The sequence below is a fragment of the Heterocephalus glaber genome, unplaced genomic scaffold, assembly GCF_053883595.1.
Source record: "Heterocephalus glaber isolate CG9 unplaced genomic scaffold, H.glaber_assembly_v1.0 deba00001449, whole genome shotgun sequence".
Taxonomy (NCBI): domain Eukaryota; kingdom Metazoa; phylum Chordata; class Mammalia; order Rodentia; family Bathyergidae; genus Heterocephalus; species Heterocephalus glaber.
In genome coordinates, this window is record NW_028258300.1 from 1,259,515 (window position 1) to 1,287,420 (window position 27,906).

Genomic DNA, 27,906 nt, shown 5'->3' on the forward strand with positions numbered 1-27,906 from the left:
TATCAAAACCAGACATGAATATTACAAAGAAAGAAATCTGCAGAACAATACAAGAAAATAGATGCAAAAATTCTGTATTTGTTTTTGAAATGTTGGGAATTGAACATAGGGCCCCTTGCACATACTAGGCAAGCACTCTACCACCAACCTAGATCCTCAGCCCCAGATGCAAAACTTCTTTTTTTTTTTTGGTACTGGGGATCGAACTCAGGACCTTGTGCTTGCAAGGCAGGCACAGTGCCACTGGCTAAATCACTGGTCCTGGATGCAAAAATTCTTAACAAACTTAATCAAAACCACAGAGTTGTTTAATTTTTTTTTTTTTTTTCGGTACCGGGGATCGAATTCGGGTCCTTGCGCTTGCGAAGCAGGCGGTGGAACCACTGAGCTAAATCCCCAGCCCCACAGAGTTGTAAAAAGTAAAAAACATTATTATACAATACATTATTCCAGGGATGAAAAAAATAGTTTAACTTCTCAAAATTGATTAACACAATTCACTAAATTAACAGGCTAAAGAGGATAAATCATGTGATCCTCTCAATAGATACAGGGAGCTGGGCGTGGTGGTGCACGCTGGTAATACCAGCACTCAGGAGGCTGAGGCAGGAGGATCACTGTGGATCTCAGGCCAGCTTGGGCTCCGTAGTGAGTTTAAGGCCAGCCTGACCTACATAGCAAGACCTGGTCTCAACCTCCTACCCCCTGAAAAAAAAAAGATACAGGAAAAGTATTTGACAAGATCTAATATCATTCATGATAAAAATATGCAGCACACTTGGAATAGAAGGATGGGAGCTTCCTCAGTCTGGCAAAGGACATTTCCCAAAAACCTGTCCCTAGTGTCACACTTAAAGGTGAATGCTCTAAACCTGTTCAACTCAGAAATTCTGAAGTTCTCTCACAAGCAGGAGCTGTCAGGGTATCGTAGGGCCTCTGCTTGGTGCTGCAGCTCTCAGAGACTTATACAAGGAATTTTACCTGGGTTCAGGTGACAGAGCTCAGGAGAGCACAGGATTGTATGGAACTGTGATAACAATCCAGAAGAAATACAGTGTGGGAGGGCCAGGAATGTAGCTCAGCGGTGCAGCATCTGCCTGGCAAGCATGGGTCCCTGAGCTCGATTCCCAGTACCCCCCAAAAAAAACCAAAAAAAAAAGAGAGAGAGAAAAGAAGAAGAAATACAGTGTGGAGATGAGGTAGAGTGTGTACCTGTACAGGATAAAAAAAACTATACATAAGTTGGGAGGAATCCACAATAAATAAATAAAGGTATACAGATTGGAAATGAAGTGGCAAAATGGGCAAATATGGTCATCTGCCAAGAAAATTCTAAGCAATCCACAAAATAACCAGTAAAGTTAAGTGAATATAAGTTTCAGGATACACACTTTATATACAAAAATCAGTCACGCTTCTACATGCTTGCAACATTCTGATTGAAACTGAAAAATTTAAAGTACATTTATGGAGCTGGGGATGTAGCTCAGTGGTAGAGCACTTGCCTAGCATGTGCCAGGCCCAAGCTTCCATCCCTAGCACAGGTTGAGGGTACATTTATGACAGTACAACTATATGAAACACTTATGAATAAATATGAAGAAGAAGTGTAGGACCTGAAGCTGAAAATTACAAAATACTGCAGAGAGAAATTAAAACCTAAGTAGGTGGAGTATACTGTGTTCATAGATCAAAAGTCGATCTAGTAATGAGAGTTCTCTCTAAATTGATCTATAAATTTAACACAAATCCCCAATCAAAATTCAAGGAGACTTTGAAAAAGAAATTGATGAGTCTGTAATTTAAGTAGAGGATGAGGATATATCTCAGTGGTAGAGTGTTTGTCTAAGACCCTGGGTTCCATCCCCAGCACAAAGAAAGATGCCGGGTGTGGTGGCACACATCTGAAATCCTACCACTCTGGGAGGCTGAGGCAGGACGATGGCAAGTTCTAGCTGACTGTGGGCAAGTTAGTGAGTCCCTGTTTCAAAACAACAACAACAACAACAATAAAATAAAAAAGGGCTGGGGATGTAGCTTAATTTGAAGGCTCAGGGTTCAATCCCCAGTACTGAGTGGGGTGGGGGAGAAAAGAGAGAAAAAGAAATGCAATGCAAAGATTCAGAAAACAACTTTGAAAAGATACAGTTAGGGGATTTCATGACTTTATATGTTAAAATAATTGGGAAAATGCGATAGTTTAAAGAGAACTATAGCTCAATGGAACAAAGTAAAAAATAGAGCCACACATATATAGTAAAACAACTTAAAATTTTTTGATTCGCATGTTTGTGGGACATAATAATTATCCTCCTCTTGGGGAACTGGTACATACACATTTCACAGCTTGATAATGTTTACACCTCTCCTGCCCTTCCCAGAGCCAAGGCAATTTAATGGAGAAACAGATAATCATTTTAACAAAAGGTGCTGGACCTGATAAGTCATGTTTAAAAAAAGAAAGCTCTATCTGTTTTTTTTTTTTTTTTTTTTTTGGTACTGGGGATCAAACTCGGGACCTTGCACTTGCAAGGCAGGCACTGGAACCACTGAGCTAAATCCCTGGCCCCAGAAAGCTCTATCTTTACTTTCCACCAAATACAAAACTTAACACTAAATAAATGGTAATCTAAATGTAAGAACTAAAACTATAGCCAGGTGTGGTGGTGCACGCCTGTCATCCCAGGACTCCAGAGGCCGAGGCAGGAGGATTGCCACAAGTTCAAGGCCAGCCTGGGCTACATAGTGAGTTCAAGAGCAGCCTGAAATACATAGCAAAAAAAACCCCACCCCAAAACAAAAAAATAAACAAAAAAAGAACTAAAAGTATGAAACTTCTAGAAGAAATTATAAGATCCCCAGCACTTAAGATAAATTTGATAAATTGGACTTCATCAAAATTAAATAATCTTGCTCTTCAAAGGATATTATTTGAGCCTTTTTTTTTTTTTTTTTTTTTTGGTACCGGGGATCGAACTTGGGTCCTTGCACTTGTGCAGCAGGCGACAAAACCAATGAGCCAAATCCCCGGCCCCTCAAAGGACATTATTATGAAAATGAAAAATGAGCCATAGGGTTGGAGAAAATATTTGCAAAACCAGAGAACTTGTATATAGACTATATAAAGAACCCCTTTAAAAATTTTCAGTGTGATAAAGTATATATTACATAAAATTTGTCATCTTAACCATTTGTAAGTGTACAGTTCAGTAGTAGATACATTCACATTGTTGTGTGGCCATCTCCAGAACTGTTTCTTGTTATAAAACTTAAACTCTGTACCCATTAAGTCATATACCCTTTTTCTCCCTCCCTTAACCCCTGGTAGCTGCCATTCTACTTCCTATTTCTATGAATTTGACTATTCTAATAATTCATACAGTGAAATCACATAGTATTTATCTTTTTGTGACTGGCTTATTTGACTTAGCACAATGCCCTCAAGATTTATCTGTGTTTTAGCATTGTCAGATTTTTTTTCCCTTTTAGGGCCAAATGGTATTCCTTTGTATGTATCTCCCATATTTTGTTTATCTATTCATTTGTTTATGGACATAGGGATGTTTCCATCTTTTGACTATTATTATAAATTCTTTTTTTGGCGGGGGGCATCGAACTCAGGACCTTGTGCTTGCAAGGCAGGCAGTGGAACTGAGCTAAATCCTCGGCCTCTTGACTATTATTATAAATAATGCTGCTATGAACATTTATGTGCAAGTATCTATTTGAGTCCCTGCTTTCAACTGTTTAAGTATATACCTAGAAGTGGAATTTGGACATTCAGATTACTTTTACCTTTTGATTATTGTGAATAATGTTCCTAGGTGTATATAGACACCTCATGGAGATCCTGCTTTCAATTTTTTTAGATATTGAAAGAATTCTTATGACTCAGTAATAAAACAAACAGCCCAATACACAAATGGGGAAATATTGGAACAGATATTTTGCCAATGAAAATACACACAGCATGGCAAATAAGTGCATGAGAAGATCCTTAATATCATCTGTGGAAAGTGAGTTGACATCAAACCCCCAGTGACCCAGCACCAGGCCTTCAAGGCTTAAGGGAAACTGGCTGAAATGCCAAGAATTGGTGAGGTCAGACTGGGGTTCCCCTTCACTGCTGGTGGGAATGAAAGCTGCACTGCTGCTTTGGAAAACTTTTGGAAGTTAAAAAAATTAAACACATCTACCATGTGACATGGTCATTTTATCACTAGGTATTTACCTGTGTGAAATAGAGTATGTGCTCACTCATAGATTTGAACAGATGTTCATACTAGCTTCTTCTGTTTAATAGCCAGTGACTAGAAACAGCCTAAAGTCTATCAAAGGTGAATGGATACCAAATTGTCTATGCATTGGAGGCTTTCTACTCAGCAATAATGGGAATGAATTATGGGTACACGCAGCAATATATATACGAATTAAAAAAAATTTTGCTTAGTGAAGCAAGAATACATACTGTCTGATTCCATTTACATGGCATTCTAGAAGATGCAAAATACTCTAGTGACAGAGGCACATTGTTGTTTGCCTGGGGATGTGGGGGAAAGCCACGTGGGGCGGAGGGGTGAGATTACAAAGGGTCAGGAGGAAACTGAGGATGATAAACTTGTTCATGACCTTGACTGTGGTGATGTTTTAACTATATATGCAATATGTACATATCGTGTATGCATATGTGTGTACACAACTGCACCTTCATACACATAATATATGCATACACACATAATGCACATGCAAATATGTATGGTATTTATTAGGTATACATATCAAAACACATCAAATTTACACTTTAAGTGTGTGCAGTTTATTGTATGTGACTTGTGTTGCAATAAAGTTATAAAAAGAAGCAAAAAAGGAGCTTGGTTAAATTTGAGTAGCTCCCTAAGGTTGGGTATGGTGGTGCATGCCTGTAATCCCAGCACTGGAAGGCTGAGGCAGGGGGATCGCTTCGAGCTCCAGGTCAGCCTAGGCTACATAGTGAGTTCAAAGCCAGCCTGGACTACATAGCCAGACCCTGTCTCAAGAAGGTAAATAAATAAAAAATAAGAAAAGAATTGAGTGTCTCCATAAAGATAATACTATATGCAGCAATAAAAATCATGGGAAGGTCCAGGGATTTAGCTCAGTGGTTCTGCTGCCTGCTCCACAAGCACAAGGACCAGAGTTCGATCCCCAGTACCAAAAAAAAAAAAAGTGATCATATTGGGTTATAATATTCTTTTTGTCTTAACAATTATCATAAATATCTTCCCATGATTTTCTCTTCTTTTGGTACCGGGGATCAAACTCGGGTCCGTGCGCTTGTGGAACAGGCGGTGGAACCACTGAGCTAAATCCCTGGCCCTTGATCACTTTTATAAAAAGAAAATCTGAGTGTTTCAGGATTCACCATTTGATTATAAAGCCACGTTAAAATTAAACCGTAGTTTATGTCAGCCCAGAGCCATCCTGCCAGTGTGAGAACCTCCCTTCCTGCAAAGTCCAAGAGTCTCCTAGATTTCTGGGCGTCCCCGAGGTTTCTGGGGGGTCCCCGGATGTAGGGAAAGCGCTCTTGGATGTCAGCTGACACCTGAGGCCTCTGTCCGTCCGTGTCCCCCCCCCCCTCCCCGCCTGCGCTCACAAGCGGTGCTCCTGGTTCCTGCGCTGCCTGTCACTTGGCTGCCTGTGAGGGGGAAGGCTCCATCTTTCTCACCACCAGAGGTCCCCCATAGGGCTGCTGGGGCCGGCTAAGCTGTGTGTCAGCAGGCTGAGGAGGCAGGGTGAGTCCTGGGAGACTGAAATGACCACCCTTGCAGGTCCCCGGTCCCGGGAAGGTGTCCTATGCCGGATTCATCATCAGCTGGATCACCAAACTGGCCTGGTCCTGTCTCAGTTTGCCAGATGAGCCATTTCCCAGCGGGCCCCTCTAACCCTCGGAGAGGATCCGATGTCCTCCAGGTCCTATAGTGTCTCAGGTGGCGCGTGTGCGTGGACGTGCCCTGCACACTAAACGCGCTTCTCCGAGAGAGAAGGTCGTAGGTGGTTCCACCACCTGCGCTTTCTTCTGCCAACACCACTTGTGCCAGGCCGGGTGTGATGGACGGCAGCTGGTGCTTAAGACCCCAGGGTCTGGTCTGGGGACACCGGGGCAGCTCTGCGCCCCAGCGCGGTGCTGCCTTCCGGGCCTGGCCGGGGAGGGACGACGCGGACTCCCAGGAGCTCCGCGGGCCCCTCCTTCCCGCTTCCGCGCCTGGCTCCGGCCTCCCCCCCCACCCCCTGTTAGCCTCTGCCTCAGCTTCCGGGGGCACCCGGGGCTCTGCCTACCTCAGCTGGCAGCGGCAGCGCAAGCTTCCCGTTTGGAGTGTCGCCCTCGGGTGAGATCTCCCTTATTCCCTGGAAGGGCCAGGTTTCCCGAGAGCCTCCTCCCTCCCTCAGGTAGCCTCCTTCCTGCGCCCCCTGACAGGCCTCCACCTGGGACTGGCCTCCGGGCTGGGCCTGAAGCCCACTGACGTGTAGGCCAGGGAGGGCTGCAGAGGAGGCTGGGGAAGGACCTGGGGCCCAAGGGTGCAGCCTGAGCTGTCTCACTTGGGGAGGGGCGGAGCCCCTCGCGAGAACAACTGCTGGGCGAGGGCCTGGAGAGCAGGTCAGGCCAGGTCCTGACAACTGGGCAGCTGGGCCAAGCCCACAAGCGAGGAGCTAGGAGAGGGGCCCGGCTAGGCAGGAGGGAATGAGGGCCGGCTGGCTGTGCTCCTCCAGCCGCCTGGCCTCAGGGACTTGTGGGCTTTCCTGCCTCCATCCACACCTTGCTGTCTGCTCTCTCTGCACCTTTCCACCTGCTTGTCCCCTTCTCCCAGCTTCTGAGCTGCCTGGCTTTGAACCAGGTCACCTCCACTTCATCTCCTGCTGGTAGCAGGACCTCCTTGCTTTGCCCCTTCCTTTGTTGTCCCCGCCCTGCCCCCACATTTCTCCCTCAGCTTCCTTTATTTGGCCTTGCCAGGCCCCAGCAGGAAGCCCGCCTTCAGCCTGGGCACCAGGAGGGATGACAACAGTCTTGCTGGAAATGCTTCATTCATTTGACTGCACTTATGAACACACGTGCTTCCATTCACTCCCACGTTTCGGGTCCTCATGCATTTGTTCATTGATTCATTCTCTGAGTGCTTGATGACCATCTGCTATGTTCAAGGCTCTGAGTATTTAGTGAGAGGGTGAGATACTCCCATAAATCTATCCCATCCCTGCTGCTAGCTCGATCAAGGTAAAAAATGTGGGCGGGGGGGGGGGGGCGGTTAGCACAGATCGGCTGAATTTAAGAGAAATTTAAGAGATCAAGGGCTGTGGTGTGTGTGTGTGTGTGTGTGTGTGTGTGTGTGTGTGTGTGTGTGTCTGTGTGTGTGTGAATGCCACTTAGGAGGGGCCAGAAGGCTTCCTGGAGGTGGTGAGGTTTCAGCCCAACCTTGGTGTCTGGCAGGTTTGGGTATAGTTACCAGACTCTTCACTACTCTGGGGACCACGGGTGGAAGAACAGCAGGGACGAAGGAAGTGGTGAAGTTCATCACTTGAGCTCATCACGTGAGAGGATTAGGAGGGAGGCCAGGGCTGAGTGGAGGATGGCTCTGCCAGCCGTCATAGGCCAGGCCCAGCCTCATTCTGAGTGACCCAGAGCCACAGTCACAGGGTGAGCGCAGTGAAGTCAGGCAGCCTGTGGACGCACTCTTCAGTCCTGAGGTCTGTGAGTGGAGGCTGGGATGTGGGGGCGGTGCGGGTCTGGCCTAAGGAGGGGTCAGCTAGGACAGCCCTGAAAGTGGGAGCTGGAGTGGAGGATGTCTGAGGTCCCCTCCTGCTCAGACAAGCTGTGGGCCCATCTGGGAATTTTAGGGGTCCAGTGAAGGAATTTCTGCAGTTGGCTGTCTCTTCACTCATTTGTCTCCTCATTTGCCCCTGCCTTCCATCCATCCCCTTGTCATTGCACCGTCGCTCTGGGCAGGCTCTGTGTTGGGGACTCGAGTGACTCGGATGAGGTTCCTGCGGGGAGGATGGGCCCGTGTCAGATGGTGGCGAGCCAGCCACACTGTGGGGCACAGATGGAGACTGTCTCATTGTGTTTTGTCACTGGGTGCAGAGGTAGAGTTGAGATGCGGACCTGAAGAATTGACACACACACCTGTGCTCCAGCTCAGAAGGCCAGGTCAGTGGGGCAGGATGAGGAAGGGTGCAGTATGGGAAAAGGAGAGTGTGCTAGAGAAGATGCACTGGCTTCACGGGGTTTGCAGGGCAGGCTTTCTGCAGAAGGCTCCCTAGAGGACCTGGTGTTCATGCTGGTAGCACACAAGCTCTTTCCACTCTAGAAATGAGCCTGCTGGAAAACCGGGTGTGGTGGCACACACCTGTAAACCTGGCTTCAAACATACCTTTAAGGCCACCATCATTTGTGATCTCAAGCAGTTGATCCTTTTCTAGCACAGACAAAGTTGATTCACCTGACTTATTCACAAATGGGTTGTGGATCTATTCCTTCCCAGTTTAGGGTTATTTTGTGGTTGGGGAGTAACACTCAAACTCTTTTCAAAGCTGAGATAGGTGATCATGCACCAGCTGGGACAAAGAGGACCCTGGCTCAGTCTCTTTCAAAATCTCTGCTAATATTTGAAGCATGTAAAACCAACCAACCAACCCGGTGTTCACTCATCACTCGTATAATTCCAGTTAAGCTTTGAATATAGCCATTTTATTTGCTGACTTGAACACAGTTGTCATTCTCCCCTGAAACAACATATTGAGTTCACTGAGCAGGTAGAATATGTCACAAAAGGGCTGGGGATGTAGCTCAGTGGCACAGTGCCTGCCTGGCAAGTGTGAGGTCCTGAGTTCGATTACCAGTACCAAATATATATATATGTAAAGAATATGTCACACAAGTAAGCAAGTTTTGTGACCCATTCTGTATCACTGAGATGTATTGCTTGTGGACACTGTTTTTCTATCTCTGGAGTGAACATTATGATCTCTAGGTACATCTATTTTCCTACAAATGACTCATGTTTATCCTTCTTTATGGCAGTGTAGTACTCCACTATGTGGAAATATTACATTTTCTTTATCCATTCATCTGTTGATGGACATATAGGCTGCTTCCAAGATTTGGCTATTATAAATTGTGTGGCTATAAATATGTGTATGGACATATCACTGTAATATGATCCCTTTAACTCTTTTGGGAAGGTACCTAAAAAGAGAATAGCTGGGTTGAATGAAATTCTTTAGAAAGCTATCTTGCTTTTGTGTGTTAGAGAAGACATGTTCTGCATCATCTCTTTGCAGGGTTGTGTGAACAGATGTGAGTTAAGGGCATGTACTTTAATGGGTTGATAATTTTAATCACATCTTGCTTAACATCTTTAAGTTCAGGTGACAGTTTTTGGCAAGCCAGCATTTCTCTATGATGACACAGGGTGTAGAGTCACACTGAGAAGCAACCTCTTTGATCCAAGTGGCGAAACCAGAATGCCATCCAGTTATGGCAGCTGCTCCATCTGTGTATATACAGACACAAAATGACCAGTTCAGTTTTCCTGATGTGTAATCATTGAAAGACTTGAAGAGTTCTGTAGCTGTGGTGTTGGTTGGCAACAAAAGTGCACATAATATATCCTCATGCACATCCTCCTGAAAAACATGTCTCACAGAAACAAGCATCGTTGCCTTGGTAGAATTAGTAGAATTGACAACCTGGATTGTGTATCACAGCACTGCATTAATCCTCTCCAACAGTTGTGCCTAAATATCCTCTACTGTTTCATCAATTCTAGTCATGGTGCTAGCGGAAAGAGGATCACATGCCACTCTTTGAACTGCAGCCTCTCCTAAAATTTCACAGATGTCCTTAGCAGCAGCCAGGATCAACTCTTCACCAGTAGTGAAGGGCTCCTTAGCTTTAGCAATGTGGTCAGCCACTAAGAATGATGCTGTCAGTGCAGACACATTGGATGAAGTGATGACCATCAGTGATTATTTCTGTTCTTTGTGTTCACATGTTTTTCCTTTGAAAAACTCCAAAGGCTTGTCTTTTAATGCAGGGTGCTTGGTCTTCACATGGCAAATCAGTTTTGAAGGTTTCATGGCTTCTGTGGATAGTTGGTCACCACATATTATATAAATCAGGCTTGGGGAATGTAAATTACCTATTACAATGAACCATGATTTAAGTAGGACTCCTGGTATTTTCTTTTTTTTTTTGGTACCGGGGATCGAACTCGGATCCTTCCGCTTGCAAGGCAGGCGGCAGAACCACTGAGCTAAATCCCCGGCCCTCTGGTATTTTCTTTTAAATGCTTGATATTTTCTTTTTGTTGCCATCTTTGAGTCTTCTGCTGTTTCATCCTTGGGCCTTTCCCCCCTTTAAAGAAGCTCTCCATGGGCCAAGGATTTAGTTCAGTGGTTCTGCTGCCTTCCTTGCAAGCCCAAGGACCCGAGTTTGATCCCCGGTACCAAAAAAATAAAAAGAAGCTCTCTAGGGATGTTTGTTTTTTTACTCATTTTGGCCAGGACTAGCTTGTGGGCTTACCAAAGCTATGACTGAGACAAATGTGCATTGTGGGAAAGAGACATGGATGGAGGTGGTAAATAAAATAATGTGTAGGCCACATGTGAACTAAAATAAATTTTGGATTCTGACTTAAAGCCTGCCACCAGATGCAGCTGCTCAATGAAAGCACATCAACTCACTTGTCACTATAAAACCTGTCACAAGATGCAACTCAATTGTCACTTGCAACTCACTAATAGGTTTTTTTTTTTAACGTACCAGGGATCAAATTTGGGACCTTGTGCTTGCAAGGGAGGCGACAGAACCACTGAGCTAAATCCCTGGCCCCTGATAGGGTTTTGATATGAGTCTGTAAGCAATTGATTTCTTTTTCTATTTTTTTTGAGGGGGTACCAGGGATCGAACTTGGGTCCTTGCGCTTGTGCAGCAGGTGGCGAAACCACTGAGGTAAATCCCCATCCCCAGAAATTGATTTCTTATGGTCTCTGTGCAGTCAGGCCTCTCTGTGATGTTCATCTATATTTGCAGCTGCTCCCCAGGACTAACATCACCGCCTCAGATCATCTCAGATCATCAGGCATTAGATTCTCCAAAAGAGCTCACACAGCCTAGATCCGTTGCATGTGCAGTTCACAGTAGGGCTTGGGCTCTTATGAGGGTCTAGTGATGCACTGATCTGACAGGTGATGGAACTCAGGTGGTAAAGTGAGTGATGGGGAGTGGCTGTAAATACAGATGAAGCTTCGCTTGCTTGCCCACTGCTCACATGTGTCATAATACCGATTTTTGCTTTGTAGAAAAATAATAATCATAGCATCTTTTTTTTCAGTGAAGCCTAGAGGCAGAAATGCAGTGCTTTCACAGTGCTGGGCATGTGAAGAGGGATAAATGACAGGGTTATAATGACAGTGACCATAGTGGTAATGCTGCTGTTGCTGCTGCTGCTAGTGATACACTGTTAAGTTCTGTCCTTAAAATCTCTAGGCTTCCTGCTTCCAAACTGTGACTGGGGACGGCTGACCTAGCCCACAGGCTAGGACCCGCAGCTGGGCCAGGAGCTTCAGCAACACTGGGGATCTTGGGTCATACTTCACCTCTGCTGAACCAGAAACTCTGGGGATGGGACTCAGCAGCCTATGCTTTAAGAAGCCACCCAGGTGGCTGAAATTTGGGCCCTTCCAGAACTATGATTCATCCACATGTGTTTTATGCCTCTTGAATTGAAAACCCTCATTTTTGGACGTAGAGATGAGTCAGGTGTGGTTCCAGCCCATAGGGGGCTCCAGGTGACCTAGAGCGGGGAGGCAGACATCCAGGGAAATACTCTTTGTATAACAGACACTACAGTGCTGCTGAGGCAGGGAGGCGGAAACGGGTTCTGTAATAAACAACACAGAAAGGGCTGGAGGGGCCTCTGGGGAAGATCTGGCCCTTTGTCTCTGGTTCTTGACAGCAGGATCAATTCAGCCATGTTTTAGGTCATCTCCTGAATCTAACTGGGGCATCTCATTTTAAACCCTGTGGGGTCGGGTGAACAGGGCTCTGGACTTGCGGTCAGGAGTGGTGACTCTAGACAGCCTCCTCCTGTGGGTCCTTGGGGGACTCGGTTGGCATTCCTGGGCCTCCCCTGTCCAACTCAAAGCTGGGGTGCTGGGTGACACGTGGCGCTGTGCAGGAGCACAGGCTGGGGCCCGAGCTTTCTGGGTTTCCATTGCTTCCTCTGCATCCAGGGGGCCTGAAATTGCCCCAGCTGCTGCCTGTCAAGGTATCTTGGGGACAGGGTGATGGGGGACAGGAGCTGTCCCTTCACTGGGTTGGTTTTCTTGCCAGTCCAGGAGGACTCATGCCACCTCGACTGGGCCTCACGTGGCCTTTGTCATGTTGCGCATGTTCATCATTTTTAGAGGCTCCTTGATGCCCAAGCCCTATTCGGTTCCTGTTAGGCCCTGTACCTCACCCCTTTCCTCAGCCTCTCCAAACCTCCTCAGTCACCTGGGTTGCCCCACCCTTGGGTACAGGTAGGGCATCTTGGTGTCTTTCAGGCTTAACTTCAATGTTGCAGTTGTGGACGCAGAACTGCTGACAGATGACCACCTCTGTGCAGGCAAGACCTGAGCTCACTTTACTGTCCTTGACTCCTACAGCACGGAATCTCAGAGACAGGAAGGGACCTGCCCACAGGCACACGGCACAGTGATGAAAGAACTGGGTTCAGAACCTGGGCCTTGTAGGCAGGACGTGCCCCGAGGGAATGTTGTTAAATCTATGGTGAATGAACCGGAGCAGCAGCGGGGACAGAGAGGAGGGAGAGGCCTCAGAGCTAAGGAGATCTGTTCCTCTCTCCTCTGTGCTCTCTGGGGTGGGAGGACATCACCTCCCCTGCCCAGGATCCTCCCCCAGGGCATGGGACAAGGCCCAGCTCACAGATGGGCTTTGCTGTTCTTACGGGGTGCTTGCTCTTACTCCCTACCCATCTCCTTTGCTGGGACCTTTCCCCACCCCTTCCCTTTCCCACCATACACTTGCCATGCTGTCAGAGTCCAGTGTGAGTGTCAGGGCCTCCTCTTCAAGCCTCTTGCAGAAGCAGGAGGGAGAAGGGAAATCCTGGTGGTCCCTCAGCCAGTGGTGCTACGGGAGGCTGAATCCTGCATGGCCGTCAGGGTGCCATGTGGCAGGTGCCACTTTAGAAGAATTACCTTGCCTATTTTAAGGGAGTGGGAGTATGCCCTGTCTGCGGCCAGCTGTTGCAGGACGCCAGCAGGGTGCTATGGTGCAACAGTGGGCGGTGGGCCGGGCCACTCCCGAGGGTGAAGAGTTCTAGCAGGTGGGTCTGGTGTCTCTCCAGGAGGCTGCTGGCAGCTTGCTGTGTTCTAGCCTGACCGCTTGTGGACGGATGGACTCCAGGCCTCTAGGGGCATCCCAGAGCCGAACCCAGTTGGGAGAGGGAGGTGGCTAGAAGTGGGGTGAGAAAAAGTGAGTCGGACCGGGTGCCCGGGACAAGGGCACTGTGCCCCTGCCGTGGCTGTGTACCAACTGGCTGCCCCTAGGAGACTTCCGTGAAGCGTTCCTGGGCTTCAGGAGAAGGGGGTCAGAGGGCTGTCTGCCGAGAGGCCTGGCAGGGGCAGGCTATAACAGCTGGCTAGGGAGGGCGGGAGCAGCTGTGGCTGGAGGAGGAGCCGTGCATGGAGAGGCAGCCAGCCAGCCAGCTGCATTTGGAGCCAGAGTGCCTGCAGGCTGTGGTTCAGGTGACCAGCCTTTGTCTCCGGAGCCTGGTGGGACACTGCGATGATCCAGAATGTGGGGAGCCACCTGCGGAGGGTATGGACAGTGGGGTTCGGGAGGCACAGGGAGGGCAGGAAGGGCTGGGGGCCTAGGAAGACGCTGATGCGTCCCCTTTAAGTCAGAAGTTCTGCATCCTCTGTCTCACTTTTCACAGGCCATTTTCTAGTTCTCTTTGGGGAGAGAACTTGTGGAATCTCTAGGCTGCTTAATCATAGACAATGTTCCCTAAACAAGCACCAAGGGCCAGTAGACGCTCTGGGGGGGCTGTGTGAAGGGAGCCACTTGCAGCCGTTCTGGGCATCTGGCTGGGAAGCATTTCTCTGTCTGGCTCAGGTCTGTGTGTGCCGGTCTCTCTCTGTTGCCATCTGAGCTCAGGGCTTTGAGGTGTTTTACACTCATGGCTCCAAGGCCACAGAGCTGGTGGAAGGGCAGAGCAAGATGTGTGTGTGTGCATGTGTGAATGACAGGGTTTCAGGGTGAAGACAGAGAGCAGGCGCAGGACCACGTGAGGGACCGGCCATGTGGAAAAGCTTCCTGGGAAGTGACCTTGGAGAGCACTTTTCCCTGGAACCTTCTCACAGGGACTTTGGAGCTGAGATTAGGTTCCAAGGACAGAGACAGATCCAAGGGCTTGGTGGCACCTGCTAGGGCCTTTGACCTGGTACATGGAGAAGGCTCAGGCCAGGCCAGAGGGCTTGTGAGGGCACAGAGCGGCTGTCTGCTGAGGATGTTGGCAGCAACAGCCTTTTTATTTTTTTATTTTTTTGGTACCGGGGATAGAAGTCGGGTCCTTGCGCTTGCACAGCAGGCGACGAAACCACTGAGCTAAATCCCCGGCCCTGCAACAGCCTTTTAAAAGGGGGCTGGGCACCATCCCTGCCTGGCAAGGACCTGCCCCAAGGTCCTAATTTCGATTCCCAGTGCCGGAGAAGGGGAGTGCTGGGGCAAGTAGAGAGAGGCTGTATCAGCCCCCCCATCTGCACAGCCAGCCCTCAACTCCCATCCTCACTGACCCATGCTGTGCCCCCTTCAACAGGCGAGTGTGGCTCGTCTCCAACTTCAGTATGACCTTCACATGCCTTATGTGACGCCAAAGGACCTTGGCGATCTGACTCCCTTCCCTGCCTCCCTCCTCATCCCCCGTCCTCACCCCTCCTAGTTCTCTGCTGCAGGAGCACGGAACTGCTTTCTACAGCCTTACGCATGGCCGTGCCTTCTCCTCCCCGTGATTTTACCTGCTGTGGCCTCTGCCAGAGTTATCCCAGCCTCCCTGCACCTCCTCTGACTTATCTCCCTGACAAGTTCCCCAGAGCCCCCCAATTCAGCTTGGGTGCTGCCCTTGCTGGAAAGCCCAGTGCTCTGGGTGGAACTGTGCTTGACCTGCACACCGAAGCTCCCGCCAGCCAGCGGGCTCCTTGAGGCTGCTCTTGGTGTACCTGGCACTGGGCTGGGCCTGGGCAGTGTCCTGGGCATGCTTAGCGAATGAACGAGAGCAGGCAGCTTTTCAGGCTGGCCCAGGGTGGGATCTGAGCAGCAGGGCCTCTCGCTCCTGTCCCCTGAGCCCAGGGTAGAGTGTGTCCTAGATGGAGGGCAGCCGGGTCTTCTCCCCAGCTCTGTGTTATCTAAAGGACTTCTTTCCTGGCGGGTACAAGATGTGTCATTAGCACCATCTTCCAGGGACAGCAGCATTAGCAAAGCCAAACTCATTCGGTTCTCTATGAGGTGGGACACGTATTACCGATAAGGAATCTGAGGCTCAATGAGGTTGAGTGACGTCCCAAGATCTCGCTGTTAAGTGCAGAGCTGGGATTTGAACTCAGTGGTCCTGGCTCCCGAGTCTGGGCTCTTAAGGGACCAGAGGCTCTGCCAGATGGAGGCTGGAAGTGGCATCCGACCCACATGCCCTGACTCTGTGCTCCGCCTGTGTCCAGAGTGAGTCGGGAGTGGGGGTGGGCATCTGATGTGGAAACTGGGCACACAAGGACAGGGACCTCGTGTTGGCTAAAAGCACTCTGGCCTTGACTGCCACCTTTGAACTATTGCCTTGTTGGCAAGTCTTGGATTCCCTAGCTTCTTCTTGAGTTCCCTTCACTCTGGTATACAGGAGAGTTTGGGAATATTTTGTGGCTTGGAACCGAAGCACCTTTTAATAAAAAGCAAACTAGGGCTGGGGATTTAGCTTAGTGATTCTGCTGCCTGCCTCGCAAGCGGAAGGTCCCGAGTTCAATCCCCAATAGCAAAAATAAATAAAATAAAATAAAATAAAAAGCAAACTAGCAAATAAATTAGAAACAAACAAACAAATACATAAAATCCCTCACCAAACTATCTTCACTGGGAACTAAAGAAGCCAGGTCAAACTGGGAACAAAGAGGTCTCCGATGATTCTTGAGCCCCACTCTACTTGGTGTGGGGCTTTTTCTGGCGTCCTGAGGGAGTGTAGGCAGTGAGCACTGGAGTCAGGTGGTTCGGATTCCTGCTCACTGCTGGGTGCCCAGCAAGCACCCGGCTCATGAGTGAGTGCGGGGTCCTAACTTGCTGCCCAGCCGGGGCGGGGGGCAGCAGAGGTGCTGGGTGCTGACTCAGGGCTGCCAGAAGGCCTCTCTGTCCAGTCTCAGTCTTTGCTTCTTTCGGCAGAGCGCTCATCTCCTTTCCCCACCCAAGTGGGCTGGCGGGGGCCTGTGTTGCCCCACAGGAGACTGCCAGGCTCGGGAGGTCTGGAACACTCTGCCCACCTTCAGGTCTAGCCAGGCCCAGCTCAGCTCTCAGTGGGGTCAGGGGCTTTTCCCAGTGCAGAAACAGTGACAAGAGGACTGTTTGTCCTAGTCATCCCGAGATGCCACGGGCCCAGGGAGTGCTGCTGGCCGGGCAATGAGAGGTCAGACACGGCTGTGGCCACTGGTGCTCACACTCACAGATGCTGTGCTGCTCTCCAGACTCCTAGTGTGATCCCAGCACTTCACCTTGAACCTGAGGACAGATGGAGGGGCTTCTCCCACCGTCAACATCCCCAGCCCCATTAGGGGTCAAGCCCAGTGTGGGGAAGGTTGAAGGTCTAGTGTTTGGGTTACAGTCTTACATTAACTCCAGTACTCAGTCAGGTGCTCCGCTCTGGGTGCTTGGTGACTCTGGAGTCCCCCACTTTGACACAGGAGGCTCTGAAATTTGTGAAGGGTTTACGTGCCACCTTGAGGGGCCTGACAGCATCTGCTCGAGGCTCTGGCTGCATGGTGGAGGAGAAACCTATAGATGTAAAGCGATGAGAGAGCCACGTGCCCATCATACAGTAGGACTCGAAAACCACAGAATGGAGACATGACCACAGGGGTGGTTGGGTTGAGCGAGACTCAAACATTTCGCATTGGTCTGCTCAGGAGCTGCTCGCAGCTGCTGTTTTGCCCCTGGGCAGACCTGTTGGAGGACTCTTCATCCTTCAAAACCTAGCTCAGCCTTTGCTTCCCCTCTGAGTTTCCTCCTCTCTGGCCTCAGAGTCCACAACCTCTCCTGAGGAGGTTGCACCCTTTCCACTCATTCCCTCCACAGGTGCTTACTGAGGACTCACAGGTGGCAGGGACTGAGTATGCTGTGGCCCGTGACCAAGTGGAGCTGACAGTTGGAAGGGAGAGATGGCGAGGAAGGCAGTGAAATAAATAATAATGGAGTCTGCAGTAAGTGCTGTCAATAGTGCCGTGTAAGTGCCTGCCATGTGCCAAGCATGTGCCAACTCTTGTTCCTCATAACAACTCTGTGAGGCAGATGGTGTCATTGTGGCTATATTAAGGAGAAACTGAGGCAGACAGGTGACTTTCCCAAGGTCACACAGCTAATAAGCAGCACTGTGGAGCTTAAACTCAGGCTGTGTGGAGAGAGGGACCTGTGAGAGAGCAGTGATCTAGTGGCGGAGAAGAAGGGAGCCATGGGAGCTCTAGGGGAGGAGCATTCCCACCACAGCGACCAGGCTGTGTGGTTCTCCAAGCTACTGAATGGAGCCCATGTGGCTTGGAGAGGCGTGAGCTGGGCCAGAACAGCTTCGAGAGGCTGAGCTGAGGCTGCAGGGGCTGCAACTGAGGTTCTGGGCTTTGTAGACTGAATCTGGATTTGGAGGACTCTGGGCTCTGCTGTCTGTGAGCTCCTTGGGGGTGCCGTGGTTCCCAGGCTTGGTGCATGGTGTGCAGTCCCTGAAGGCTGAGCTCAGCGACCCAGGAAGCACATCATGCTGCCTCCTCTTCTCTGTGTGGATAGCACAGTGAGGAGCCCAGTTGCCCTCCTGGGCTCCTCACAACAGGACTGGGAAGAGGACCAGCCCCCGAGGCAGATGTGCATGGAGACATGGGATGAGGTGCCTGGGCTCATGAGAGCTTCTCCAGCTCTTGTCTTAGCCAGGGAGACCTCTGGAACCCAGATGTGCATCCAGTGAATGGCCTCATCCCTCTGCCCAGCTTAGTACATTAACAGTGTGGGTTCAGGGTCCCAGGCTGTCTGAGCTGACCCTGCCATGCACGTCCCATGGTCTAGGGGAGGCTGCACCACCAGCCCTCATCTGTGCCTGTGCCAGCGGTGAGGGAGGCCATGCTGGGATCCTGGGGCCTCTGGAGAGCTGCCCAACACTGTGCTGGACAATAGGGGGGTCCAGAGCTCTGCTTCAGAGATGCGAGCTTGCTTTGCCTCTGGGACCACAGTGTCCCTGTCTACGAACCAGATCTGTATGTCCCAAAGATCTTGCCAGACCTTTGGCAGAATCAGAGACCCTGGAGGAGTAGAGCTTGCCTGTGGTTGGCTGTGGCAGTTGTTCCTTTTTCCATCTCATCTGGACTTGAGTTTCCTCAGCAGTTCAGTGGCAGGGGTGCTTGGTCAGATGAAAAGGTGAAAGTGAACTTTTCTGCCGAGGACCTACTAAGTGCCTGGCATATTTAAATACCCAAATAGCTTTGCAAACCTGCTAGTTTTCAGATGGCCTTACAGATAAGAAAACCAGGGGCCGGGATTTAGCTCAGTGGTTCCAGCGCCTGCCTCACAAATGCAAGGTCCCGAGTTCAACCCCCAGTACCAAAAAAAAAAAGAAAAGAAAAGAAAACCAAGCCTCTCTGAAGCAGTTAGAGCACTCGAAGTCTTGTCTGGCCCCAGGCTCCAGTTGGGCAGGGGCCCTGGGCACTGAGGTCCCTTGCTTTGTCTTGGCCTGACCTGGAGCCGAGGATCTCATGTCTTTTCCTTGTGCCTGCTCTGTCCAGTGGCTGCAGGGGACAGGTGGTGCTGCCAACTGGATCCTCTGCCAGCTCCCTGGCTGCAGGCCTGTGTGTCTCTGCCATTCCCAGAACAGCCTTCTTGCAGGTAAGGTGGCAGCAAGGCTGTGATGCAAAGGGCCAGAGTCTAGCACTTTGGGGACACAGGGATGAGTCACACCAGACCTGTCCTTAGGTGTCCCCAGGCAAATACAGAGATTGAGATGGGTAAACCAAGGATGGCAGCACAATGTGGCCAGATTTTGACGGAGGAAAGCCCCGAAGTGGCCCTCACCAGCCCTGGGAGGGTCAGGGTGAGGTCCTTGGAGGAGGTGATGGGTTAGCTGAGCCCCGAAAGCTTTTCTAGGTGAGGAAGCATGGTCTGGCCAGACTCCTGTGTGTGAGAGGTGAGCAAAACCCAGTTCCACAAGGAAATGGTGAGGGAATGTGGCAGCGACCCCTGGTGGAGGACACTCCGCCTGGCCTCCTTGGCCATCTGTATTTCCTGGCTGGTGCTTCCTTAGTGGTAAAAATCTGCCCTCTGCAAATTATACATTGTGAATGAACATTGTTATATCATTATGAATGAACTCGAATTAAAAAGCCTGTCCTTTGAGGAGGCAGGCAGCCCAGTGAGTAGGAACAGTGCCTCCTCTCCCTGGTGTGGAGCTCTGGGAGGGTCCTCCGGGTAACTCAGCATCAGCCCCCTTTCTTGTGCTGGAGAGATACTTGTCCCTCACAGGGCAAGGTGAGGAGGAATTGGTGTTGTGCACACAGAGCCACTCTAGAGCATCTATCAAGACCTGCCATGTCACGGCCACTGGGAAAACGGTCACGAGGCACTGGGACTCCAGAGAGCTGTGCTCACTTTAGGAAGGGTGGGACTGGCTTTGCGGGGTCCAGCTGTTAGGAAGCCAGGGAGGCATCACCTGAGCTCAGGTCTCTACTCCTTAGCACTGTGCTGCCTGTGAAGGCTGGAACTGGCTGCTATCGCCTGGGGTGTGGCCTGGCCCAGGCCGAAGGTCTGGGAGGAGAGTGGCCCTGGGGCCCTCCTCCGAAGCAGCTCTGTTTTCTGGCCACTCCAGGCTTGCAGAACCAGGTGGGTCCACATTTTTTCTCTTTGTTCCTTTGCAAGGGCATGGAGACCCAGCAGCCCTCTCTGCCTTCTCTCAGTGGGCAGCGGGAAGGAGCCACACTTGTATTCTTTTTTTTTTTTTTTTGGTACCAGGGATCGAACTCAGGAGTTTGTGCTTGCAAGGCAAGTATTGGAACCACTGAGCTAAATCCCCAGCCCAACACTTGTATTCTTGACTAGCTCTTCCCCAGCCTCAGGGGGTGTGGGGTCCCAGTGCAGAGTTGGACCAGGCTGGCTTTACACAGAGGAGACAGTGTGAAGAGATCCAGCAGCAGGCTACAGGCTTTGAGAGCCATGGCTTCCTGGTCAGGGAGGGGCCCAGGGGCAGGGGTGGGCACAGAGAGGAGACGAGACCAGGGGGTAAGGGACTCTGGGGCTGGGAAGGAGCCTCTCTGAAGAAAGCCAGAAGGGAAGGGCCCAGCCCTGCTTTCCAGCCCTACCCCGAGGGCCTCCTGGGACTCTGAGCTGGCCTGGTCCCCACCCTGCCCTTGCTTTTGAAGATAAAAGTGGAGCTTCTGGCATCAAGGCAGAGAGGTGTGTCTCCCCACTGCAGGAACAGGCTCCAGCTAGGCCAGCCGGGGAGTGGGAGGGACTTCTGAGGCCACTGGACTGGTACTCTGGATGGGGAGTGGCTGGCGGTGGTGATGGCGACACCTCCTAGCCCAGATAGGGCACTGGTCTGGATCACTTTCCCAGCCAGCTCTGTCCCATATTTCCCAGGACGCAGGGGAGCTGGGAGGCAAGGGACAGAGGGTCTGTCTCAGAAGTTCCATGGGGTGGTGACCTGACCTCACTCTGGCTGGCGCCTGGCCAGGCTCTGGAATTGGGAGAGCCCCAGTCCAGTCCCCTTTGCCTTTCACTGGCCAGGGCTGTATTGTGGGTGGGTGGGGGTCTTCCCTCGTTCCTTGACAAGTTTCTTTTTCCTCTTTTCCTCCTCTTCCTCCTTCTTTTCCCCTTCTCCTTCTTCTCCTTCTTCTTCAACTGCAGAAAAATTTTGTTAAAGGTAGGAAAGGAAACAGCCTCAGCAGAGTGAGTTTGGGTCAAGTAAAAGTAGGAAAACAAGTGCACCCTACAGTGTGAGAGTAGGCTATCATGAAGAGGCACAGTCGTTTCCTTTTCTTCATCTGTGAAATGAGGATTCCTGTTTCAGAGAAGAGGTGTGAGCTAAAGGACCCCTGGCCTGGCACAGGTGCACAATAAATGGCAACCATAGATTTCTGAAATGAATCTAAAAGAATTTTAAAAAGATCTTTCTGGGCAGCTTCTGTCCTGTGGGCAGCTCTCCTCGTTCATGGGAATGAGTTCCAGTTCTCCCAACATTTAGACAAACAAAGCCCCTCCCCTGTCCCCATGTCCAGCTGCTACTTGGTTTCTTTGATTCTTCTTCCCATAGGAACCTCTCAAAGTGTTTCTGTGGTGTCCACATCCACTTGCTGATCTCTCATCCTTTCCCTGTCACTGTGATTGGACTCCTCTCCATCCTTCCTGTTGTGGCTATGTTCAGATGTCCCCCAAAGCCTCATGCAGTCATAGGTGGGGCTTTTAGGAGGTGGCTGGATCTCAGTTGTATGTTTCTGGGATTGAGGAGGTGATGCTGGGACTGGTTTCTGGTACGTTGCTAGCATTAAGGAGGCCCCACCCTCAGTGTGAGAGGTGTGGGTAGCCTGGATAGGATACAAGGGACAGAAAGAGGGTCACTGCTTTTCACTTGCTACTTTGCTGCCTTCTGCCTGCCATGAACTGTTTCTCCTCTGCCATGCTTCCCTGCCTTGGAGCCAGCCAACTATGGATTGAAATCTCTACAAACTGAATTAAAATAAACTTTTCCTCCTTTAACTTTTGGTGTCAGGTATTTTGTCTCAGCCATGAGAAAAGTAACTAAAGCACCTCCCTTCCTTTGATCAAATCAGGGACAGCTTCTCTCCCCATCTGCCTTGACTGCTTGGTGGCCAGCAGTGCTCCTTCGGGAGACCCATTCTTTTCAGGGGCTCCTCCTGCCTGGCTGACTGCTCCCCCCCAGTCTCCTTGGCACACTCCTCCTTCCTATGGAGCATGCAAATCTCTCTCTACCCTCTTTTCTGGGATGATGTCTGTTCTAGATTCTAGGGCTGCAGAGCCAGCTACCCTGAAACTTAGTGGCTTAGAACAACCACCGTTTGATGTCTAGTGATTTTGTGGGACAGGCGTTTGGGCCCAGCTTGCTTGGGCACTTCCTCCCCCTGGGGCACTGGTGGAGGTTACTTGGTGGTGGTGGTGGTGGGGTCCAAGATGGCGCCACTGGCACGGTGGTGGGGATGACTGCAAGGTTGGGCTTAGCTGGGACTGCTAATCAGAGCATGTACACGTGGCCTCTTCAGCGTGGCAGTCACAGGGGAGGAAGACTTCCCACAGTAAGAGCTCCAAAGGCCTCGCGGAAGCTACGTGTCCTCTTGTGACCAGAGATGACTCAGATACAGGGGCGGGGCTTGGGCTCTACCTCTCAGTGGGAATTGTAGCAAAAGCTGGGGGCCTTTAACCTACTACAAGGTCCCAGAGTTATGAGGGTCCTAGATACTCAGTATGTCTGTCTTCTCCTGGGCTGTACACTGGAACTCCTTGATACCTCTCTTAAACATTGACCAGCATCTCTCAAAGTCTTGATTCCATCCGTACTTATTTCTCCACCGGGCTCCCCCAGCTCAGTAGCCAGCACCACCATCCACCAGTCACTCAGTCCAGGCCTGGGCCTTCCCCTTCTCTCAGCACCACAAGTTGGACCCCCCAACTCCACCCTCCGTCTGTCGTCTCTGATTGGCCCAGTGGACAGCACTGTGGACTCTCCCTGCCTCCCCCTCCCTCATCCTAAAGGCCACCTCCACCCAACAGCACTGGGATCTGAAATCCAGGTCAGGTCACCTCCCTTCCCGACAGCCTCTAAGCCTTCCTCTCACTTGCTGGAAAATCCAGACTCCTCAGTGTCCTACCTGGTCCCCCAGAATTTCCCCCCAACACCTTCTCTTCCTCTGCTGGCCTTTGCTCCCACCCTCTTGGGAGTTGGCACCCTCGGTTTCCATGCCTGCTACCCTGTAACCCCAGGTCCTTGTACAAGTGCCCCTTATCATCCATCCAGATCTTGGCCTGGAAGCCTCCTTCTTTATGCCACACTATACAAGTTCCTCCCACCCGCGGCCTTCTCTGGAGCACAGCCCCTGTTTTTTCTTTCTGATAGCATTTTTCTTCCTCTAACATGATCTTGTTCCATTTGTTTATTGTCCACCCATGAGCAAAGAGACTGTCCTGTCCCATGCTGTGTTCCCAGGCCTTGAAGGAATGCAGGATACTCACTGATCCCCAGCTGGGGCGGGGGTGGGGGGCTTTCTATCCTGTCCTGGATTTTAACCTCATTAGCTAGCACTCCTCTTGTCCTCTGGCCCAGGCAGCCCTCAGATCTGCAGCCAGGGATTGTCCCTCCTGGCCCTGGGCACTCCCTGCTCCTGGGCTCCCACCCTCTCACAGGGCCCCAGCTTGGGTTTCTCCTCCTGCCCTGAGTTGCTCCCCTAACAGGGGCCCTGCGCCCCACTCCCATCACAGCGGGAGGCCTTCTGCCTCCGGCCACCCACAGGGCTCTGCTTTGGTTTCAGCAGGATTGTTACTGTTGAGTTTATGGTCAGATGAAATCACACAACTGTTAGGCTAGTGCCACCCCAGCACGAAAACAACTTAAAAGTGATGGCAACAGAAACGGAAATGCTTAAATGCAGGCCGATGATTGAGGCTCTTCCATGTTGAGGGCTTTGTTTGCAGTTTGGATTAGGGCGTTTTGGGGTGGCCCTCGCTGACAGTTGTCTCTTCATTCAAACCATTTTGACCTAGTGTTGGATGGAGCCAGCAAAGGTGGTACCCACTGACGATGCCTCCTGGGTCAATTGCATGCATTTTTACCGAGCATGTACAATGTTCGGGATCAGTGCAGATTCAAAATATGCAGATATATCTGTTCCTCTTCCACACATGCCTTGTTCTCAGTAAACCCACATTGCATTGGTGATCACTGCCTTAGAGTCCAAGAATCCATCACCTCCTGAGGCGTGGACACCCATGGGAGGGGTGGCCTCTCGGAGAGTCGTAGACTCTGTCCTGTCCAACCTCGATTCCTGGCTGAGATGAAGCCAGGGTGGTAGACACATTTGGTGGGTGGACAGACCAGTGTCCACCTGGTGCGATGGGGAGGAGAGTGTCATGACTGGGGCAGACGGGCCCTGTCTGATCCTCCCTGCTCTGCAGAGGCCTGGCAGTCTTAGCGATGTCTTCTGCCCTGGGGCACCAGTGCAGATCCCTGGCTGGAAGGGAACAGACACCACCTGGCTTTTTAAGAACACAAAGAGCTGTGGTATTGGGTCAGGTCTGAGCACAGTCTCACTGAGTCCTGCCTGTGACTTTCCTGTCCCCATTTTTGGGTTCAGAGGGACTTCAGTAATGGCTTTGGGTTGTCCAGCCAAAGGGAGGGCCAGATGGGGTACAGTCTGAGCCTGCTGGGGCTTCCTGTGTTTTTTCTTTCTTCTTTTTCTCCACCCTCCTCATTTTTCCTCTTCGAACCTTTCTTGTGGGCTCAGATTCCTCTGAGACAGGGCATGAGACCTGGGTGTGGTGGGGCTAGGCCAGGGCAGGCCATTTTGCAGCCAGAGCGCCTGGGCTGAGGACAGCCCCCGGTGCACAGGGGTTGTGGTAAAGCATGGTTGGCCGCCTGGGCCCTGCTGTGCCTCTGCAACCCCCAGATTTGCCAGTTTAGGGCTGGGGTCCCCTTGCTAAGTCTTATTCTGAGACCTGCTTCCTTCCTGCACAGCAAGATAAATCACAGCCCCTATTTGCCCGCTCTGCTCTGCTTAGGAATGGTTTCTTGAACACTGGGGAGAAATAAGAAGTTGTTGTTTTGTGTAAAGGGAAGCTGGGGAAGGTGGGAGGGAGGAAGCTGAGGGGCAGGAGAGCTCTGTGGCTTTGAGGGTTGAGAGGGAGGGATATCCCAAGTGGGGAGGTGCTGCCTGGGAGCCTGGGGAAGGTGAGGACACTGTCCCTTAGCAGGAGGGGCCTGGAGAAGCAGATGGGGTCTTGAAGGGGCCACCAGGCTGCCAGCTTCCTGGGGCAGGAAGTCCCAGAGGCAGCCAGAATCCCACTGCTGGCTGAGTGTGGCTCAAGCTGGAGGAATGTGTGTGTGTGTGTGTGTGTGTGTGTGCGCGCGCGCGCGCGCGTGCGTGCAGTGGGGAGGTTTGGAGGGGGCCCCATTCCTGCCTCCCTCACTTCTCCCTCTGTGTGTGTGCGCGCACGTGTGTGTCCTCTCTTCTTGTTCTGCTCCTTACTAGCTTATTTTTTTCTTTCTCTCTTACTTCATCTTTTTTCTATCCTCCCTTTCCCCGCTCTCTTTCCTTTCTCTCGCCCTGACTCTTGCTGCTTCCTCTCTCTGTAACTGCTCTCTTCTCCTCCCTGTCCCTCTTGTTTGCCCTCCCTTTCTCTCCCTCACCCTCCTGCCCAAGCTTCAGTAAAGGAGGTGGCTGGCAGAACACAGGGCCTGGGCCCATTGCCTGGCTGCCTGTCGCCATGGTGACCCAAAGGCAGGGCCCGGCAGTCTTGGGGAGGGGAGGTGCAAAGGGTTCTGAACAGGAGGCCAGGTCTGTCCTTCAGGGCAAGCAAGTGCACGCTGTGGTAGCTAGGATTGCTGTGCTGTCTGGCTGACCCTGGGCTGCTCTCCCACTTTTGAGATCTGAGGATTGACGAAGAACAGTTACCGGCGCGTGGAGAGCTTGCAGCTTTCTCACTGGTGGTGGCAGTAGGACAGTGGCCCAGAAAGGGCCTAGACCCTGGGCACAGGGCACTGTGCACATCCTTGTTCCTGCTGAGCATACAAGGATGGAGGGGGAGCATCTTCGAGCCCCAGCTCTGGGAGTGAGTGTGGCCTGGCATGACCATGGCTGTCACGTGTACCCGGGAGGTGACAGTGGCTGTCCTGCCTGCAGCTGAGGGAGGCAGTTGGAGGAAAGTGACCAGGCAGCCTCAGCAGCTTCGAGTGGCACAAGGTGGAGTCTAAGTCTCCTCTCTGCCCTGTACGGCTGTGATTTCATGTGTGCAAATGCAGGTTGCTTACCCTTCCCCGGCCTCTGTTTCCCCATCTGTAAAATGGAAATCATAACATCCAGCTGGTAGGGCTGTGTGGGGATGAACAGAGATAGATGCCGGGAACTGCTCAGCATGGTGCTCGGCACATATTACATCAGTGATGGCACGTGTGCCATAGGTTCGCCACCCCTGGGTTACATAATCAATCCTGGAGGAGGCAACTGGTTTCCATCTCATCTGTGTGTTCCAGGTGACACCTTTTGATTTTATGGACTGAGGAAGCTGAGCCCAGAGAGGTTAAGCCCTTCCTCCTGACCCCAAGATTCCCGGAAGCTTCGGGCACAGCGCTCACCTGACACACAGGTGCAGGATGAGGGTGGAGGGTGAGGCCCTGGGCTCTCGCTCAGCTTCTCAGTCTTGGCCCTGTCCTGCTGGCCTCTGCTGAGCCCCTGCTGATGGGACAGCCTCTCCCCGGTCACCTCCTGTCCCGTGCCTGTCGCCCGGTACATCTGGCCCTGGCTTTGTGAGGCTGGCCCCACTCACTCAGGCTCATAGGCCAAGCAAGGCTGACTCCCTGACTCCCTCAACCTCTCCTAGGAGCTTTAATAACAGGAGGGCAGAGGCAGTGCCCGGAGGCTTGGCACAGCCCTTTGGCTGTGTTCCCCCCTTTGCGCCTCTGGACAATCCTGCTAAGTACTTGGGATTCTCATTTTACTGGTGAGGAAAGCAGGCCCACGGCAGGGGTGGGTGTTGAAGGAGTGACAACTGAGTGCGGGAGGGCTGAGCTGGGGTTCAGATGCAGCACGGTCTCCAGGACCCGCACTTCCCACCACGTCCCTTGTCTACATTTCCATTTCCCCAGGGGAGAAACAGGCTTTGGGGAAACAGGAGTCCCCGGCCAGCCAACTCCTGTGTGCCCTGAAATAATGCTCCCATAGCACTTCACAGGCAAGCAGCTGCCTTTGGTTTTAGGGATCACAGATAGGGCACTTGTCCTGTTCTTCCCCAGGACAAAACAACTTCTAGACAGCTTGCCCAAGGACTGTCTGGCTGTGAGCCTGTTTGCTTCACATGGTGGACAGGGAGCTCCCCTGTGCCTCAATTTCCCTAACCATACAACCAAGCAGATGTGTAAAGTCCAAGCCCTTCTCACTCAGGGTTCCAGGAAAAGGGCTGCAAGGTTGACAGAGTCTAGAGGCCTGCACTTGAGTCCTGGCTTATGGTCCAGGGCAGGGCACCGTGAGCAGGACTTAGGACCTCTGTCCACTGGGGTGCCCTGTCAATGACAGCACCTCAAATTTGCCCCCTGGTCAGATGAGATATGGTGGGATGGCGTTCAGGAGCGGCCCTCTCCATGGCTCTGCCCTGGGCAGCTCCTGGTGGACCATCAAAGTAGGTGTCAGGTTTCAGATGAGGTTATTTTTGCTCTTGGAGGGTGGAGGGAGGCAGGTGATGTTCTGGCTGTCTGTTCTAAAATGGGGTGAAGGGGCAGGGGTGGGAGTGAGGCCTCATGGCCTGCATTCTCCCTGCCTGTGTTGGAGACACGAGTGGCAATCAGGGACCCATGGAACAAATTCGTGCATTTGGTCCACAGCACACGGGACTCTGCTCCTGTGGGTACCAGGGCTGGAGAACTTCCGGAAAGC

At 51.3% G+C, this 27,906-nt stretch overlaps 1 protein-coding gene across 5 annotated transcripts in view; it reads left to right on the forward strand.

The window, feature by feature from the left end:
- The window catches only part of Acot11 (acyl-CoA thioesterase 11), a 64,681-nt gene that overhangs the window by 6,957 nt on the left and 29,818 nt on the right, over window positions 1-27,906 (forward strand). Inside the window, exons 1-2 of one of the 5 annotated variants that reach the window (XM_004874628.4) lie at window positions 13,663-13,855; window positions 19,993-20,137. The exons of 2 other annotated variants lie outside the window; for them this stretch is intronic. In XM_004874628.4, coding sequence (XP_004874685.1) covers window positions 13,833-13,855; window positions 19,993-20,137 — 168 coding nt within the window. In that variant the 5' untranslated portion in view covers window positions 13,663-13,832. Of the gene's footprint in view, window positions 1-6,284; window positions 6,366-13,496; window positions 13,856-19,992; window positions 20,138-27,906 lie in introns of those variants that run through there. 2 more of the 5 variants (XM_087214716.1, XM_004874630.4) reach the window with 2 other exon arrangements.